The 17,945-nt window shown below is 38.2% G+C and overlaps 1 protein-coding gene across 1 annotated transcript in view; it reads left to right on the plus strand.

The window, feature by feature from the left end:
* The window catches only part of LOC106871994 (eukaryotic translation initiation factor 5B), a 135,541-nt gene extending 118,290 nt beyond the window's left edge, over positions 1-17,251 (plus strand). Inside the window, exons 21-24 of the mRNA XM_052970563.2 lie at positions 2,957-3,033; positions 4,061-4,364; positions 15,898-16,059; positions 16,640-17,251. Of these exons, the coding sequence (XP_052826523.2) occupies positions 2,957-3,033; positions 4,061-4,364; positions 15,898-16,059; positions 16,640-16,747 (651 nt within the window). The 3' untranslated portion in view covers positions 16,748-17,251. The remainder of the gene's footprint in view (positions 1-2,956; positions 3,034-4,060; positions 4,365-15,897; positions 16,060-16,639) is intronic.
* Positions 17,252-17,945: the final 694 nt, after the last annotated feature.

Genomic DNA, 17,945 nt, shown 5'->3' on the forward strand with positions numbered 1-17,945 from the left:
ACAAAGATGGTAACATCTAGGGCTAATTCTGATCCCAATCAAGTGTGCTGTAACTTTCCATAACTATCATAACTTGGTCCATTAGTTTGGTGCCTCTGTAACACTTGTCCTTCTGGCAGTCATTGGCTATAAACATCTTTCTCTATTATTTGATTGGCTCTGTGGATTAAATATCTCAGCAGCTATCCCTGATGGCCCAGCTGCCTTACCTGTCTTCATATCCTTAAATGTCCTCACTAATGCCTTACTGTCAACTTGACTGGCTGGTACCTGTGTTGCATCTACATTATATAGACACTATCTCCCATACATTCTCCTTATTCAACAACTTCTACTAACAACATTTCCTTGTTTCTTTCTTTTTGTTATCAGTAAATACAAACATGCTGTTATCATTCTATGTGCACTTTTTCCCTAGCACATCTCTATTTCTTATAATACTCTGGCTTGCAATTCAGAACACCTCTGTCTCAGATTTTCACATTGCAGAACCTGTATGTATCTTCTACTTTTTGCTTCTCCTTTGAAAGTATGCTGATTTCTTGCTTCTCTTCTAGCTATTTGATATTGTTCCCTGCTGCTTCCTTGTTTCAATCTTTCAAGCTCTATCTACTGTTATATTTCATCCTATCAACTACAACTTCTTTGAACATGAAACTGATCAAGAGATCTTTCAGTTGCTGTATCTTCCTTCAGATTGCTTTGTCTTTGGGTTTGTTGAGTGGCATATCTTTCACCCTGGAAACACTTAATGCTCACAACCATTTATCTATCCCACTTTCTGATAAAAAAATAAAGTATATTTAGCATGTGTTGGCTCAGTCAGTAGGTGATTAGGTTACTGGCTAGTTTCCTGAAGTTAGTGTTGCAAATGATTAGATAATTTGTGCAGAAGTAAAAGTTGCCATTATGTTGTCTATCGTTGACTTCTTAATTATTCCATCACACTTGCTGTCTATCTCAGTTACCTCATCTGTCTGTTTTTCCATCTACTTCACCCACCACTACCCAGCTAGAGAATTTTATACCTCTGTTCTTTGCCTTAGAGGTGCTTAGGCTGCCTTCCATCTTGTCTGTTGTACACTCCTTGATTTCATTCTAACATCTCCATAATTGTTATTGGTTTGTCTTTGTGCCAGCGTTGTTGGTGGTAGTTGAAAGTTTTGATCAGCAGATAAATTTATTTTCTATATCCTAAATACACATACATTAGAGTGACTTGAAAAATTTTAATTGCAATTGGAGACAAATATGCCCTATGAAGAACAAGCAAAAGAAGTAAGTCCAGTCAGATTGACCTGTCAAAATTTTTGCAAAATAAGGACCGTGTTCTTTCTCTCTCTCTCTATTATGTTTGTACTGATTTCATTAGACATAGGCCTAGTTAAGTCAATTTTATAAAGCTATAATTATGAAAAGTAAACTGAACCACTAAAGAAACGTCACACACATAATAAATGGAAACCAGTTTATTAACAGACTGCCATAGCATTGATTGAAGAGTACTAATTAAGAAACTGTTCTTTCCTAATGATAAAACGTCATTTCATGAAACATGTTTGACATCACATGGTGTCACATGATGACAGGGTATCCTGGATTCAAACAGATGAACTCAATATCTTATGTGACCACTGTTAGCATTGATTACTGGCAGGCATCTTCTGTAGACTGAATGCACCAAACAATTGATGAAGGCCATGGAGATAGCAGCCCACACTCTGTTAAAACTTGCAGTGAGTTGTGCCGCAGTTGTCAGCCTTGGACAAATGTCATTTAACCTTCTTTGGATTTTGTCCCACAGGTACTCTATGGGGTTCAAGACCGGATTGAGGGCAGGCCATGGCAGTGTCTGGATGTTGTGCTGTTGAAGGAAGTCTGTTGTCAACCTGGCAGTATGAGCACAGGCATTGTCGTGTTGGAACATGTGATTCTGATGACGGGTATGACACAATGTGAGGCCTCAACACTTAGTCGATGTAGCAGGCAGCGGTTACTCCATTGCTCCGGCCTTTGCCGATATTTTGTAAGACCACCAGTCCAAGTTTCTGGTTGAGTGCAATTTCACCCCATACCATGATGCTTTGTCCTCCCCACAAGTCTCTCTTCACCACACAGCCATTAGCATGATGTTCACCCCTTCTCCAACAGAAATGCAATATTGACTTTCGTCAGAGAAGACTACAGTCCTCCACTGCTGACATCATCGTCAATGACAATCTGTGAGAATGGGGTGCATAGCCGTTGACAATACAGATTGAAAGATTTCAGCCGGTGGCAAACTGTCTCTGCACAAATGGATCTGTGGTGAGTCCCTATGGTCTACCTAGCTGATTTTGTTGCTCTCTGGAATCAGTCCTGAAAGTGCTGTCAGTGCATGTGGCAATCTTGACATGCTGTTGTAACCCTTGGTCGGCCACTGCACGGATGATCATCTGTGCTGTTTGTGGCATTGTATCGGTCCCTCAGCCACTCAATTGTCCGAATATTGCACTTCAAGTCATTGGCAATGACCCAGCATGGAGATGTCCAATGGTTTACTTCCTCTGATTTTGTGTCAGTCTTGGCAGGCTTGCTGTGTTCAGGAAACAAATGACAGGCTGGTAAATTTGGGTGCCTTTTATACCCAATGAGTCAGCATTTTGCATGTGCATCACGCTTTTCATAAAGATGCGTTCACAAAAAGTGAGCAAGTTTGAACCCTACATACAGTCCTTGTGTTTTCAAAAGAGTGTAGTGTTGTGGGTCAGTGACATCTTCCTGATGTCAAATTACTTAGAAATGTGATAAACTCCATATAATCTCAATATCGTGTACGAGACAAATAATCTTTTACAGTGTGACGTTTCTTTTGTAGTTCAGTATATAAGTATATTGTGTGTATTATTATTAATATTGCTATAATAAGCTTCTCTAATATTTATGTTTCATCAAAATCTATCATATCCTCTTTTAGTATGCTGGTATAAACATTGGGCCGATCCACAAAAAAGATATAATGAAAGCATCTGTCATGTTGGAGCATGATGATCAGTAAGTTAACTTGCAAAATTTCACTTGTCTATATTTTCCATTGTTCTTTACAGAAATCTGTTTCATGTAAAAGAGATAAAGTTAAATTAAATTATCATTTGTCCATTTAGAAATTGAAATCTCTCAACACCTTACTTAAGCTCAGCTTGTGTCACCATCATCTTTTCTTCTCTCCCTCTCAGAACAGCGAGAACTCAGTATTCTTGCAAGTCACACAACAACCTTACTAATGTTAATGCCACTATAAAATATACCCAGTGCATTCTGTTAAGTGGTTAGCAAATTGGGCAGAGACAATGTAGAGTTAAGAGGACTCTTAAGTGTTGCTGAGAGCATAATAACCTCTTGAATACTGGTGCTACAATAAAAAAATACACCCAGTACACTTTGCAAAGTGGCTGGTATTAGGACAGATATCAACCTTACAAGTCATACCAGAAATGATATGTCTTCTGATTCATCTAAGAGTGTAGTAATTGTAAATAAGAACTAACTCGGGTTATGACAATCCATTCTAGCATGGAAAATGAGCAAAATGGATGATGGTGAATTTGAGATTTTCAAAACTTTTCCAAATCAGTTAGTTGTAGCTGGCATGTGACAGTTTGCTCATAGTTTCTTTCACTCAGTTTTAATCACTATTCTTTGTTAAATTCTTCTGTATGATTTATTTGGATTAGTTATTGAAAGTTAACTGAAAATGAACCTATACTTACACAAATAAGGGAATACTCAAGCAAGCTGCCTTTTCTGTCTTGCGTTACATACAATCCCTTTAGCAATTCTTCTCTCCTTCTGAATCCTCTTTACTACTTGAGTTTTTGATTTCTATGTTGTATTCTTTGAACAAGGCTAGTATATAGCCTTAAAGAAAATTGTAAAATATTAAGTAATTAGCTTCTCACAAGAATTAAAAAGCAATATTCGCTTACACGATATCCATTTTAGAATTTTACGAATGAAATGCATGCTTTAATATTAATCTTAATGTTGTTCAGTTCAAAAAAACATCTCAATAAATTTTCAGATATGCTGTAATCTTGGCTTTTGATGTTAAGATTGAGCGGGATGCTCAGGAACTTGCTGACACATTAGGTGTGCGGATATTTTCTGCAGACATAATTTATCACTTGTTTGATAAATTTATGACTTACAGAGAGGAATTAAAAAAAAAGCGCCAGGGGGAATTCCGACATATTGCTGTTTTTCCTTGCAAGTTACGTGTCATGCCTGAATACATTTTCAATTCTCGAGACCCTATTGTTGTTGGTGTATGTGTAGAAGCTGGCTTTGTCAAAGAAGGGACACCTTTGTGTGTGCCATCCAAAGAGGTTAGTCACTAATTTGTATATCTTTTTTTCTTTCCTTTTCAGATTGAATCAAATTTCTTCGCACACACGTATATATTAATACATTTGTACATACATTGCATGTATACTTGATTATAGTGTATATGCGTATGCTTTATTAAAGTAATAGAAGCAGGTACAACATATTTTATTAGGAAGAAAATGAGCTGAGACTGTGATTTGGTTCTGTACCAGGATAGAATGCCACTGATACTCTCTTAGCGAGAAAACTAGAAAAGTTTCAAAGGGCAGGCCACTTAACTCAGCATTCATTGACCTGGAGAAGGCCTTTGACTCTGTATTGTGGTCGACAATAAGGAAAGTGGTGTAAGTGAATTTATAGGAGCCTTGCAAACCATGTATAGAGGTACTATCAGCAAGGTGTACACTAGTTATGACATCAACAAAGAATTTAATAGAAGCAAAATTTATAATCAAGATGCTTCCAGTTAAACTTAGCAAAGACTAAGGTGTTAATATGGATGAAAGACAAGCCTTTGGGTGGGGTCTTGAGGAAAATGGTCATATTCCATATCCGGAAAGGGAGCTGGGGCAAACTCCATCTCCAGAAAGGGAACTGGGGCAAACTCCATATCCAGAATGGGAGCTGGGGCAAACTCCGTATCCAGAAGGGCAGCTGGGGCAAGCTCCGTACCCAGAAAGGCAGCTAGGGCAAGCTCTGTACCCAGAAAGGCAGCTGGGGCAAGCTCTGTATACAGAAGGGGAGCTGGGGCAAGCACAAGTTCCATATAAAGCTATGGACACACAAAAGATGTACAGGAATGCAAGCAAACTAACACAGAAGGTATGCTTCATGTGTGCAGATGCAATTTGCTTCAAGAATATACTGGGAATTAATTCTCATAAATAGATAACCATAGCTACTGTTGCCAGCGCTTACCTTGTTTCCTAGCAAGGTGATATTTACCTGTGGTTGGTCTTGACTTCACAGATTAGTTGGTAACTAAGGATACCACTTGTAAAACAGAATCACACATTTACAACTATTGCACAATGTCATGGCAAGGAGACACCAACATGATGGATTTCTTTCAGTTTTTGTCACAAGGCCCAGAGCTACAGTGGATGCCCAAGGTGCCATGCAATGGGATTGAACTTGAAAACCACTTGATTGAGAAATGAACTGTTCGTAGGGACATGCTCAGACCACTCAAAGTACAGAACTTGAAATAAGTGTGAGTGTTTTAGTATCAATCAGTTTTACTCATGAAATCCAGCAAAATATAATTTTTGTTTGATTCAATGGCTCTCAAAGGACTCCATCATATCATCATACGAGGTGGTTTCAAAAAGTTCCTGAACTAGTTCTGTAGCACAACAGATCGCAGCACATGGTTGCGTGCGTAGTGAGAGTGAGCAGTAAACTTCATGAAGCAGTATGCCAAGTGACATCACTGTGTTTACTTCACAAGTTGTGGAATTTGTGTTTTTATGATCATGTGTGTACTGTAGTCTGCAATTTTGTCATTGAAAGGGACAAAGAGCCAATGCGAAATTTTACGTTAAACTTTGGAAATTTTCTACAGAGACATTGGGCATGCTTTGGCAACCTTAAAGCAATTAGGCAAAGGGTTGTACACAGTGTTTTGAGTGGCACAGGCACTTCTAAAGTGGAAGAATGTCCTTGGAAGCTGATGAGTGATCTGGAAGAACTGCTATGAGTATCACCTGCAGAAATGTGGTACTGTGCATCGAGAATTCATCTCCCAGGGCCAGACCATCAATCAAGAGTTCTACTGTGATGTTTTGAAGTGTTTGAGGGATGACATTCAGCAAAAGTGACTGGATCTGTGGATCGCAAAGAATTGGATTCTTCATGATGACAATGCATCTACCCTATTCACCGGATTTAGCACCTGCTGACTTCCATCTCTTCCCTAAGATGAAAATGCAACTCAAAGGTCACCATTTTAACACTGTTATCGAGGTCCAGAGCGAATCACAGAAGGTCCTCGACTCATGGAAAACAACTTGCAGGCCAGATTCCAAAAGTGGCAGGAATGTTGGGACTGGTGTATTGTTGCACAAACTGACTGTTCCAAAGATGATGTTAAAACTTAGGTAAATAAGTTATTTTTTATTAAACGTAATTAATCTTGGAACTTTTAGATACCACCTCATAGATATAGGGTTGCAAGTGGAGATGAGTTATGCAACAGGAGCTACATTAAGGTTGAGTACATTAGAATCGATGAAGGTAATGGTGATAGAAGAGTTGATATTGAAATGGATGGGGTGTGGTTCTGAAGTAGGGGTAGTGATATTAAAGGATGGGTGTATGTCATGTTGCTTGATAAATGATGAATGCATGTATATATATATATATATAAGTTGTAATAATGAAGTCAAACCATATAATGATATTTTGAAATAATTTAATACGTTTCGGGTTTGCGTAAAGAAATGCTTCTGTTATGTAAACCTTCTTCAGTTACGGCATTTCAAAATATGACGAAATTGGTGGAATTATTTTAGTATATGACTACCATGGTAGATAAAGCAATTAAGAGTATGAAGACAGGGAAAGCCCCCAGCCCATCAGGAATCACTGCAGAGATGCTCAAAATATCTGGCAGTGTCGGCTATAGCCTAGTCACCCGTATTGTTAGCCAGGTGATACACGAAGGAGTCATACCCAATGACTGGTGTAGCAGCACCATAGTCAACTGCTACAAAGGTAAAGGTGATGCTTTAGATACAAATAATTACAGAGGCATCAAGCTGTTAGATCAGATAACGAAAGTCACGGAGAGGGTCATAGCCCAACTACTTAGGGAGCAAGTCAGTTTAGATGAGATGCAGTTTGGGTTTGTGCCAGGTAAAAGCACCACTGATGCCGTATTTCTGGTAAGGCAGCTGCAGGAGAAATACCTAGCCAAAGATAAACCTCTGTACCTGGCTTTCGTTGACATGGAGAAAGCCTTTGACAGGGTCCCCCGCTCCCTTATCTGGTGGGCAATGAGGAAACTAGGGATAGAAGAATGGTTAGTGAGAGCTGTGTGAGCCATGTACAGAGACGCTGTCAGTAAGGTGAGGGTTGGCAACGAGTACAGTGAAGAATTCCGGGTAGAGGTAGGAGTCCACCAAGGTTCAGTCCTCAGCCCCCCTCCCCTGTTTATCATAGTCCTCTAGGCGATAACAGAGGAATTCAAGACAGGATGCCCCTGGGAGCTCCTCTATGCTGATGACCTTGCACTAATTGCTGATTCACTATCAGAGCTAGAGAAGTTTCAGGTGTGAAAGCAAGGACTAGAATCGAAGGGCCTTAGAGTCACCCTAGCTAAAACCTAAGTCCTAATAAGTAGGAAGGTAGACAAAACACAAACCCCTTCAAGTAGATAGCCCTGCTCGATCTGTAGAAAAGGCGTAGGTAGAAACTCTATAAGATGTACCCAGTGTAAGCTATGGACACATAAGAGATGCAGCAATATCAAAGGAAGGCTAACTAGGAAGATAGTTTTTGCATGTGGCAGATGTTCAGGGGCAATAAACACTGAAAATGTGCAGAAAACAAAATCTGCCACATTCCAGGGAGAAAAACTAGACGTAGTTGATAGCTTGCACTATCTAGATGACCAAGTTAGTAGTGGGGGAGGGTGCGCTGAAAGTGTAGCTGCTAGAATAAGAATAGCCTGGGCAAAGTTCAGAGAGCTCTTACCTCTGCTGGCGACAAAGGGCCTCTCACTCAGAGTAAAAGGCAGACTGTATGACGCATGTGTACAAACAGCCATGCTACATGGCAGTGAAACATGGGCCATGACTGCTGAGGACATGCGTAGGCTCGCAAGGAATGAAGCCAGTATGCTCCGATGGATGTGTAATGTCAGTGTGCATACTAGACAGAGTGTAAGTACCGTGAGAGAAAAGTTGAACCTAAGAAGCATCAGTTGTGGTGTGCAAGAAAGACAATTGCGCTGGTATGGTCATGTGGCGAGAATGGATGAGGATAGCTGTGTGAAAAAGTGCCACACCCTAGTGATTTAGGGAACCTGTGGAAGAGGTAGGCCCAGGAAGACCTGGGATGAGGTGGTGAGACACGACCTTCGAACATTAGGCCTCACCGAGGCAATGACTTCTGACCGAGATCTTTGGAAATATGCTGTGCGTGAGAAGACCCAGCAAGCCAAGTGAGATCATAATCCAAGGCCTCTGCCAGGGGTGTAGCCAGCCCACTTATGCGTACCTTCCTTCATTGGACACTAAACTCCGCTTGCGAAGACCTGTTGAGGCAAGTGATATCGAAATTGAACTAAATTCGACGACTGGCACCCATGCCAATGTCGTCTCCTTCATTGGACACTAAACTCAGCTTGCGAAGACCTGTTGGGGCAACTGAAAGCGAAATCGGGGTGGCACCTGTGCCGCTGAACTGGCTCCTGTGCATGTGGCACATAAAATACACTATTTTGAGCGTGGCCATTGCCAGTACCGCCTGACTGGCCTTCGTGCCAGTGGCACGTAAAAGCACCCACTACACTCTCGGAGTGGTTGGCGTTAGGAAGGGCATCCAGCTGTAGAAACTCTACCAAATCAGATTGGAGCCTGGTGTAGCCATCTGGTTCACCAGTCCTCAGTCAAATCGTCCAACCCGTGCTAGCATGGAAAGCAGATGTTAAATGATGATGATGAAAGCAGTGAATCAGCTACTAAGTTAAGAGAGTAGATATGTATGTTGAAGGGAGAAAAAATATTATTTTATATATATATATAGGCGCAGGAGTGGCTGTGTGGTAAGTAGCTTGCTTACCAACCACATGGTTCCGGGTTCAGTCCCACTGCGTGGCACCTTGGGCAAGTGTCTTCTACTATAGCCTCGGGCCGACCAAAGCCTTGTGAGTGGATTTGGTAGATGGAAACTGGAAGAAGTCCGTCGTATATATGTATATATATGTATGTGTTTGTGTGTCTGTGTTTGTCCCCCCACCCCCACCCAGCATCGCTTGACAACCGATGCTGGTGTGATCATGTCCCCGTAACTTAGCGGTTCGGCAAAAAGTGACCCGATAGAATAAGTACTAGGCTTACAAAGAATAAGTCCTGGGGTTGATTTGATTCGACTAAAGGCGGTGCTCCAGCATGGCCGCAGTCAAATGACTGAAACAAGTAAAAGAGTATATGTATATATACAAAATGCACATTAAAATATCAAACAACATAGCAATTTTACATGGAAAGTTATTAGTGACCTCACTTGTATAAAGCTTAATATAGTTGGAATATTCCCATAGGTACCAAAAACCACCTGGAAAATGCAAGCTTAAAGCAGCTGTTTTTTGCACTTGTTGCTGACAATGTGTTCTAAAGAGAGAGAATAAGAGGAAGAAATAAATGGTGATAGTGATGTATTAGTACATACCCACAAGGTAGGGTGGGATGTGTGTAAGTAGTACAGAGGCAATAGAGTAGGATGTTGCATAAGAGTGTGAGGGGAGATGTTAGAGATGGGGAAGAAGTGACTAGTAAATGATAGTGAGAGAAATTGGGGTGGCGAGACAGGATATGTGAGGGCAATTAAGCATGTAGAGGGGGCATGCAGCAGGTGGTAATCATGGATTGGGGGAAGTGGGGTTGATTGTGGGTGGGATGTGGGGAGTTTCACCATAAAGGACATGCCTGTATGGCCTTGATTTTACTTAGCTTAATGTGTCTTCTCAAGCACAGCAAATCACCAGTTGTCTCAGTCCTTTGTCATCTCTGTGAAGCTCAACATCTGAAGATCATTTCTCACCACTTTGTCCCCTGTTTTCCTTGCTCTACCCCTTCCACAGATTCCCTCCACAATTAGAAATTGTTACTTCATCCATATGCATCACATGCCCATATCAGTGCTAACACATTTACACTTTGTTGTACATGCACACTGACAATTCACATCCTGCAAAGAATGCTGGCTTCATCTCCCTCAAACCTTCGTATGTCCTAGATACTGGAATTAGGAATAGTCAATGTATAAAATAATACTATACACTTAAGTCCTGTAATTTATTGCCATTGTAGGTTGTGGAAGATAATGCATAGTAACATGTTTCAATAGCTTGCATCACTAAGTTCATTCTCTAAACCCTTTTGTTACCATATTTCTAACCAAAATACACCGCTTATGTGTTTCAATTAATTTCTAACATAATCATAAATTTAGCCTAGTTTCATTAAACAACTCTTTTTTTTATTTATCAACATATTAATGTGATTTTTTTTCTATTCCATAATTTTTGTCTAAAAGTGACTCGAATTACAGGTAAATTCAACAAAATATAAAATTATTTAAATTTTGTTCAAACATCACTATAGAAAATGGGTTACTAGCTAATATTCAATTGGGTATACAGCAAAATTTTACTATAGAACAGCTGTGCACATTACTGGATTTATCAGCTGAATTTAAACGCACAAAAGACAGGTGTACCATAAAGGTATAAATAAAACGAAAGACTGGAATTTGTGAAGAAAACTAGAAATACACACACCATCAACTAAATGAAATAAACTCTCCCACATACATAGATACACAGAATCTTACAATAATGATTTACAAAAGAAATTAATCAAAATTCATCACTCACCTTACAGGTAAATCAAAATAACACAAAGAAAAAGAAAAATGAAGTCAATTTGAAAATATTTATAAAATCAAATTGCACATATATACAGATCAAACAATATTCCTATCATGGAAACTTGTAAAGCACCCTGCTCTACATAATGCAACCTTGCAGAATGCACATTTGAAAGTTGTTTCAACAGACCTTCCACTTAGAGCTTTCCTTTTTTGATGAAGGCATTTGCAACACTACTTTTTGCAATGCTTGATTTTTTTTTCTAATTTTTGGAGATCGGCTGAATTCAGAGGGATATCCCTCTGGCAGGCTTTGTTTTTCTCCCTACAGTTTTTTTTTTTTTTTTAGGAATAACCAGCTCTCTCAATTGTGTTGCTATATCTGTTCAGAACTGCAGATGGTCACATCGCTTTCAAGCCGGTCCCAATTTGGTATATAGTATAAATGCATTAATAATACTCATATTTACTATATACCAAACCAGGTATCGCCACCATTTATTCCCCGGTCTGCCAACTGGATAATAAGACATCATCTGATTCAGCCGATCTACACCACCCATGTACCTGTTGTAATCGAGGTTCACAAATGGGGTGCTATTTTCATCCACATGTGGCCGTGCACAGGTAGACAGAAAATTGATCTGCCACTTATCTCTATGCGGTCGCTAATAAATTTCCTTTCTGCCATAGAATTATTTCACCTTTTTTTTTCAATTTTGCTTTTTTTTATATCCAATGGCAGTCTTTTTCTACTAGCAATTATTATAGCACACGTATACGTTGTCACAGCTTCTAAATGCACCACAACTTTGACTGAACTGAAAAACTGTTCAAAAAATTATATGCAGCCCTGGTTATGGTATGGAAATGCTAAACTGACCACATCATACCTTAGGCCATGCTGACTTAGATAATTGTCTCTTTTGCCAGAATAAGATTCAAATCCAGAGCAGTACCCAGCATTCGATTCACAAGTCTTGCAAACTTTGATCCCCCATTTTGTGGGCTTCCTGGCATATAATGTTGAAAACACACTCGGCCTTTATAGCCCACCATACCCTCATCAATGAATAGATATCTCCCTAGTTTGTAAACTGTTTTATATGTGTTTTGAACACAGTCAATGAGGGGTCTTATTTTAAATAAGGGATCAAAGTCTGGTTCTCCAAATACGGGTGTACTGCTCGTGTCTCTCACATATAAATATTGCGTCAATTTTAAAAACCGTGTCCTTGTCATTATACTTGAGACATGTTCGTCTGCAAAGGGTTCATCACTACTCCAGTAATTTTTAATTCTGAGTAGCTTTCTAATGCCCATAATAATAATTATGGCAAAATATGCTCTAATTTCATTTAAGCTTGTGGGAAATCACAAACTGTCCTTTATTTCACTTTGTTTACTTTCACCATAACAGTTTGTTTCCACCATAATTATTTCAAACAAGCTAAGAGGAAAAAGTAAAAGGAAATAGTCTAAAGCTTTGCTCTCCTGGTAAAGACTAGGGCTCGCACAAAACCGAGTTTAAGTACAAGTAATTCTCAAAACCGGTTAAAAACCGGTTTTCGTGGATTTAGAGCGGTGTCCCTGTAACGAAGAAGTTTGTCATATATTGTATTTTGTTTATATACATACACAGAGAAAGAGAGAAAGTAACAGTTTGACTGATATCCACAAATATGTTGGTGGTGCCTGTATCTGTATCTATGTACAAACAATAACAAAAAATAATGGTATTATATTTATTTAATCAGGAATGCAACGTTTTTCCAAGTCGTATTTTTGAGAATCAATCAAGTTTCTTGACTTGCTTGATGATTCACTTTCCTTCGAAAATAATCTTTTAAAAAACACAATGCATTCAGTGTTTTACCTGACAAACTTGTCCTAATTTTGTGCTGAAAAGTCCAGTAATTGAAAAAGCTCTTTCCGACTGGACACTAGTTGCTTTATAGTTGTAAGCAATGCTCTATAAAGTTTCTCGAGCTTTTCATTTCTGTTCGAAGTTGCTTCAAAATATTCGAATTCTTTAGAGATTTCAAATCCATCTGCTACTATCTTGGGCTCTTCGTTCATTTTCTTCATTGCGCTTGTGTATTCACGCATGAGTTCACTACCTTCGTAAGTAGATGGGACAAATAGCCTTCAAAATAATTTCTACTGGATGCAGAATTTCATATAGTAAATCGAGAGATTTCCATTCTTCGTCAGCTACGGCATCTGTGGAAAGTACTGCTCGTAGAGCATTAGGAATGCAGCTTTTCAATTTCAAAAATCTCTCAATCATATGGAATGTGCTATTCCACCTAGTTCTGCAATCCAGTATAAGTTTATATTCTCTGTTATCAAAGTTCGCTCGTACAAAATCTTGCAAAATTTCATTTTTTGTAGTAGATTTACGGAAAAGGTTTGAAATTTTTCTTACCTTATTTAAAACTTTGTTAAATTCAAGTTTTAGCTGGGGAAAACAAGCATTTTCGTGAGCCAAATCTGTTTGAAAAAGTATGTCCTGTTGGCTTATGTCATCATCACTATCGTCTGTTATAGCGATCTCTTCCCTTTTTTTTTATCAGTCTCATTGGTTGAGGCAATATTTTCAATATTCTTTTGATAGAGAATGTCGATCACAGACAGATGTATGCAATGTGTGAGACATCGCTGGTGATCAGGTTTTATTTCTTTTCCGAATTTCACCATCATAGAAGCACCATCCGTCGTACAGCCAACAATGTGTATATCCAAATCCAATCCAAATTCACTAAGACGTCCTCTCACAAATTGCTCTGTTCGCCTGCTATTAAGGGAGCCGTGGATCTCAATAAGACCCAACGACCAATGATTGTCTTTCCCATGAACATATATGTTCATATATCGTTTATTTTGAATTGATGTGTATTCATCCAATGTCAATGAGTAGCGAATCCCCAGCGCTACTTCTTTTTCGAAATAATGACTAAGTTCTTCTTTCTTGGTTATGTAATAATTCATTACCATATTCCTGACTCCGTTTGCAGATGTTGGTTGTAATTTATCATATTTGCCTTTCTGACTATGAAGATTTCTCTGTATAAAATCGCTTTTGGCGATTGAATTGAAAGAGAATCCATTCAAAGCAGCTAACTTTGAAACTTCTTCTTCCATTGATTTCTTTTTAAAAAAATGTTCCATTTGTCATCTTCACAGGAGGCTGGTTTTCATCTTGATTTATGTCGATTTGATGAATTTTCTTCAAGTGCAAAATCAAAGACGTAGTAGATCCTCCAGAAGACTTCATTATCTTATCACACTTGTTGCATTGAACTTCATCTTTGTTTTTCCTATCGAAAAAATTCCAAACAGTTGATTTTCTTTTTATCATGCTAGGGCTAATGAAAATAATTAAGAAAAAATTTAGTTAGTGTTACTTCCTTGAAATGAATCTGGAATTGGTTATTACATATGACTACGGACCGAGACCTTTGGAAATGGGCTGTGCGTGAGAAGACCCGGCAAGCCAAGTAAGATCGTTGCCAGTGCCCCTGGACTGGTTCTTGTGCGGGTGGCACATGAGATGCACCATTTTGAGCGTGGCCGTTGCCAGTACCGCCTGACTGGCTCCTGTAGGATTTTCGAGCGAGATCGTTGCCAGTGCCCCTGGACTGGCTTGTGCGGGTGGCACATAAAAGACACCATTTCGAGCGTGGCCGTTTTCGTGCGGGTGACACGTAAAAGCACCCACTACACTCTCTGAGTGGTTGGCGTTAGGAAGGGCATCCAGCTGTAGAAACTCTGCCAAATCAGACTGGAGCCTGGTGTTGCCATCCGGTTTCACCAGTCCTCAGTCAAATCGTCCAACCCATGCTAGCATGGAAAGCGGACGTTAAACGATGATGATGATGATGATGATGATATGCTCAACGGGAAAGATCACCTGACTGAAGACTAACAGCATCCCCTTGACTTGCTCTGAATAAACTCGGTTACCTCCAAATTCAAAGAGTCAGCCAGGGGTTAGCGAAGAAAATGACAGGGTGCTGATCTAAGGTTCAATGGGAGAGAAGGTGAGAATTGATATTTGCGATATGTTTTAATGAAACAAACAGCACTCACAACTAAAGGCGACCGACCACAGTTCAGTTAGTTCAGTTTCAACGATATTTCTTCAAAAGAAAAAAATGAAGAAATATTTTGTGAAAAAAAAAAATAGAAACAACAAGCATTAAAATCGGTTTTGGCAAATCCGTTTTGGTTTTACTGATCATAATATAAAACCGGTTTCGAGCCCTAGTAAAGACTGACTTGGTCCAGTTTCTTCACAAAAATCACCAAAAGAAACAGTTTTTTAATTTTTACTCCACTCAGGTGCCAATTCATTTTCTTTATCGCTGTCATCGGAGTTCTCAGATTCATTGCATTCACTTTCAGAAAATGAAACATTGGATTCATTATCAAATACCATGTGCTTTTTTTTTTTTTTGTCGGTCTCGCTGCTTGACAGAATGAGATTGGTATCCATTTTTTGTCAGAATTACAAACTTTCCCAGAAAAAAAAAAAACAGGAAAAAAAATTGGAAAAAAAAATCTCCCAAAATTCAGAAAATTAAAAAAACACATCAGTTGATGTCCAAAACTAGTTCAATTGTTTACGCAGTGCAATCGCATGTTTTTACGAATGTACTAACGAGATTTGCTCTGACATTCTTATTTAAATATGAATATGTGATTACAGGTGGTTTTGGGCGCTTTGGTCATTTGAATCAAAATTTTTTTCAGGCAGCTTTGGGCTGTTTGGTAAAGAAAGGGTTAAGGACTATAGGATGTCAGTAGATTATAAGCTTGAGTTTATCAGTATATTTGCTTATATTTTAATCAGGAGCAATCTACTGTTAACTTTTTAACATGATTTATTTTTTGCTGTCTTCGCTCTCCTATAATTGTATTTTCTTCAATTTATAGTTTGTGGAAATTGGTCGTGTAAGTGGTATAGAAAATAACCACAAACAAGTTGAGGTTGCGAAAAAAGGGCAAGAAGTGTGTATTAAAATAGAACCAATCCCTGGTGAAGCGCCAAAAATGTTTGGACGACATTTTGATCATACAGACATGATAATGAGTAAAGTAAGTAATTTTGGAGAATTGTTAATATTCTGAGAAATTTGAAATCATTAGTCATACTTTGTTCTTTTTAAATGTTTAATTAGCCCAATCTGCCAGTCATTTCAATTTACATAGTCTGTTAGTAGATCCTGGTCAATGGTTTAATGACCATTATAGTACAATTAATGGAAAATGGTGTTTAAAATGTCTTCAAAATTCCTTTCTTTATACTGCGATCTTGGAAAATACCTATAATATTTAGAAGTGTTACAGGTATATTTAGAAATAACAGTAACCTCTACTGCAAATTTGTAGTAAAGATATTTGATATGAGTGTCTGTGTCAGCTAAATTAAAAACAAAAACATTTTTAGCATTCTCAGTGAGAAAATCTTCAAAAACTAGTTGACTTGAGTTTTTTTTCTTTTTTTTTTTCTTTATCTAAGACCAAACTCACTCATAAATTCTTTAGATTTAATAGACATTCTTATAAGAAATAGAAATGGTTTTAAGAAAGTTCTTATTCTACATATATTCAACAAAAATGTTGAGTATGTATTTTAACTTTCGTGTTATGAATTTTGTTTTTTATTTGATTGTAGATTTCCAGACAATCCATTGATGTGGTAAAAGACTACTTTCGAGATGAAATGACCAAAAATGATTGGCAATTGATTGTTGAACTAAAGAAACTTTTTCAAATTATTTAGTTATATCTAAAGAAAAACTGTGAGCATTTTTTTGAAATAATGTAACAACACTGCCTAAAATGCTTTATTTTAAGCTGATTATCTGATTGTGAATGCGTATGTATGCATGCATGTGTGCATGTTTGTACATGTGTGTTTGTGATCTTTAAAATGATGTCTCTGCTGGCAACAGAAGTTGCTAAGATCTCAATATTATTGACCATAGAAATGGCATCAAATAACACTGATTTTGATTTCATCAGATATCAACTCCAAATAAATGTATATATTTCCCATGTTTAACTTAACAGTCATGTAAAATTCAGTGGGATCATATGTAAATGATGTTGCAAATGGTCATGGGAAGAAAAATCTGCCATAAAATTGTTTTTGTTGAACTGGTTTGCCATTGAACTTTTTACTGAAAATAAAATCCACCAAGCTATTTATGACTTGTTGAGAGATGATAAAACACAATAATTATGTATAAACTTATGAATAAAGATATTAGATTTGGCATTTGTACATTATCTACAAATCTTGTAACAGATGCATGCATGGACAATTACATTTCCTACAAGGTAGATTATTTGAAAAAGCGGATATCAGAATTTGTGATTAACTTTCTCAGATCAGTCTTTCAGTTTTCTTTCATTGGGTTATGGCTGTTATTTTCCACAATAATCCATCATAATCTAAAGGTGAAGACTTGTGTAAGGTTACCAAAACATATTCTTCACCCAGTCCTATATCTTCTCTGCCCACTATTCCTGGGACAGTCATGAGTGTAGATTCCTCAGGCACCTCCTCCATTGGGTCCTATCAGAAGCAACTGTCATTAGACTTTCCAGCTGGATTCTCAGGCATGACCAACTGAGACTGGATATTATCCAACCATTTCTTTCTTGCTCTACCTCTAGATCTCTTGTTGGTTGGCTCAGCTTGAAGAATCCATCCTGCGACTCTTTCCTGCAACATTCTTATCACATGTCCATAATATCACATACTCTAAGATTTTATAAGATTATTATTATTATTACTTCTACTATTCTGCTGCTCTGCCCACTCTCTTCTTACCTTCCCTAACTTATGCATCATTGTTCATCTCCCATCCATTATCCATCTCTTTAATCCACCCTTCAACCTCATCTAATCATTACAGTTGTTACTTACTCCCCCTATCCTCTCCTGTTCTCCCATCTCTTGCTCCCCCATGTAC

The sequence above is a fragment of the Octopus bimaculoides genome, chromosome 9 (genome assembly GCF_046866305.1).
Source record: "Octopus bimaculoides isolate indiv1 chromosome 9, ASM4686630v1, whole genome shotgun sequence".
NCBI classification, from domain to species: domain Eukaryota; kingdom Metazoa; phylum Mollusca; class Cephalopoda; order Octopoda; family Octopodidae; genus Octopus; species Octopus bimaculoides.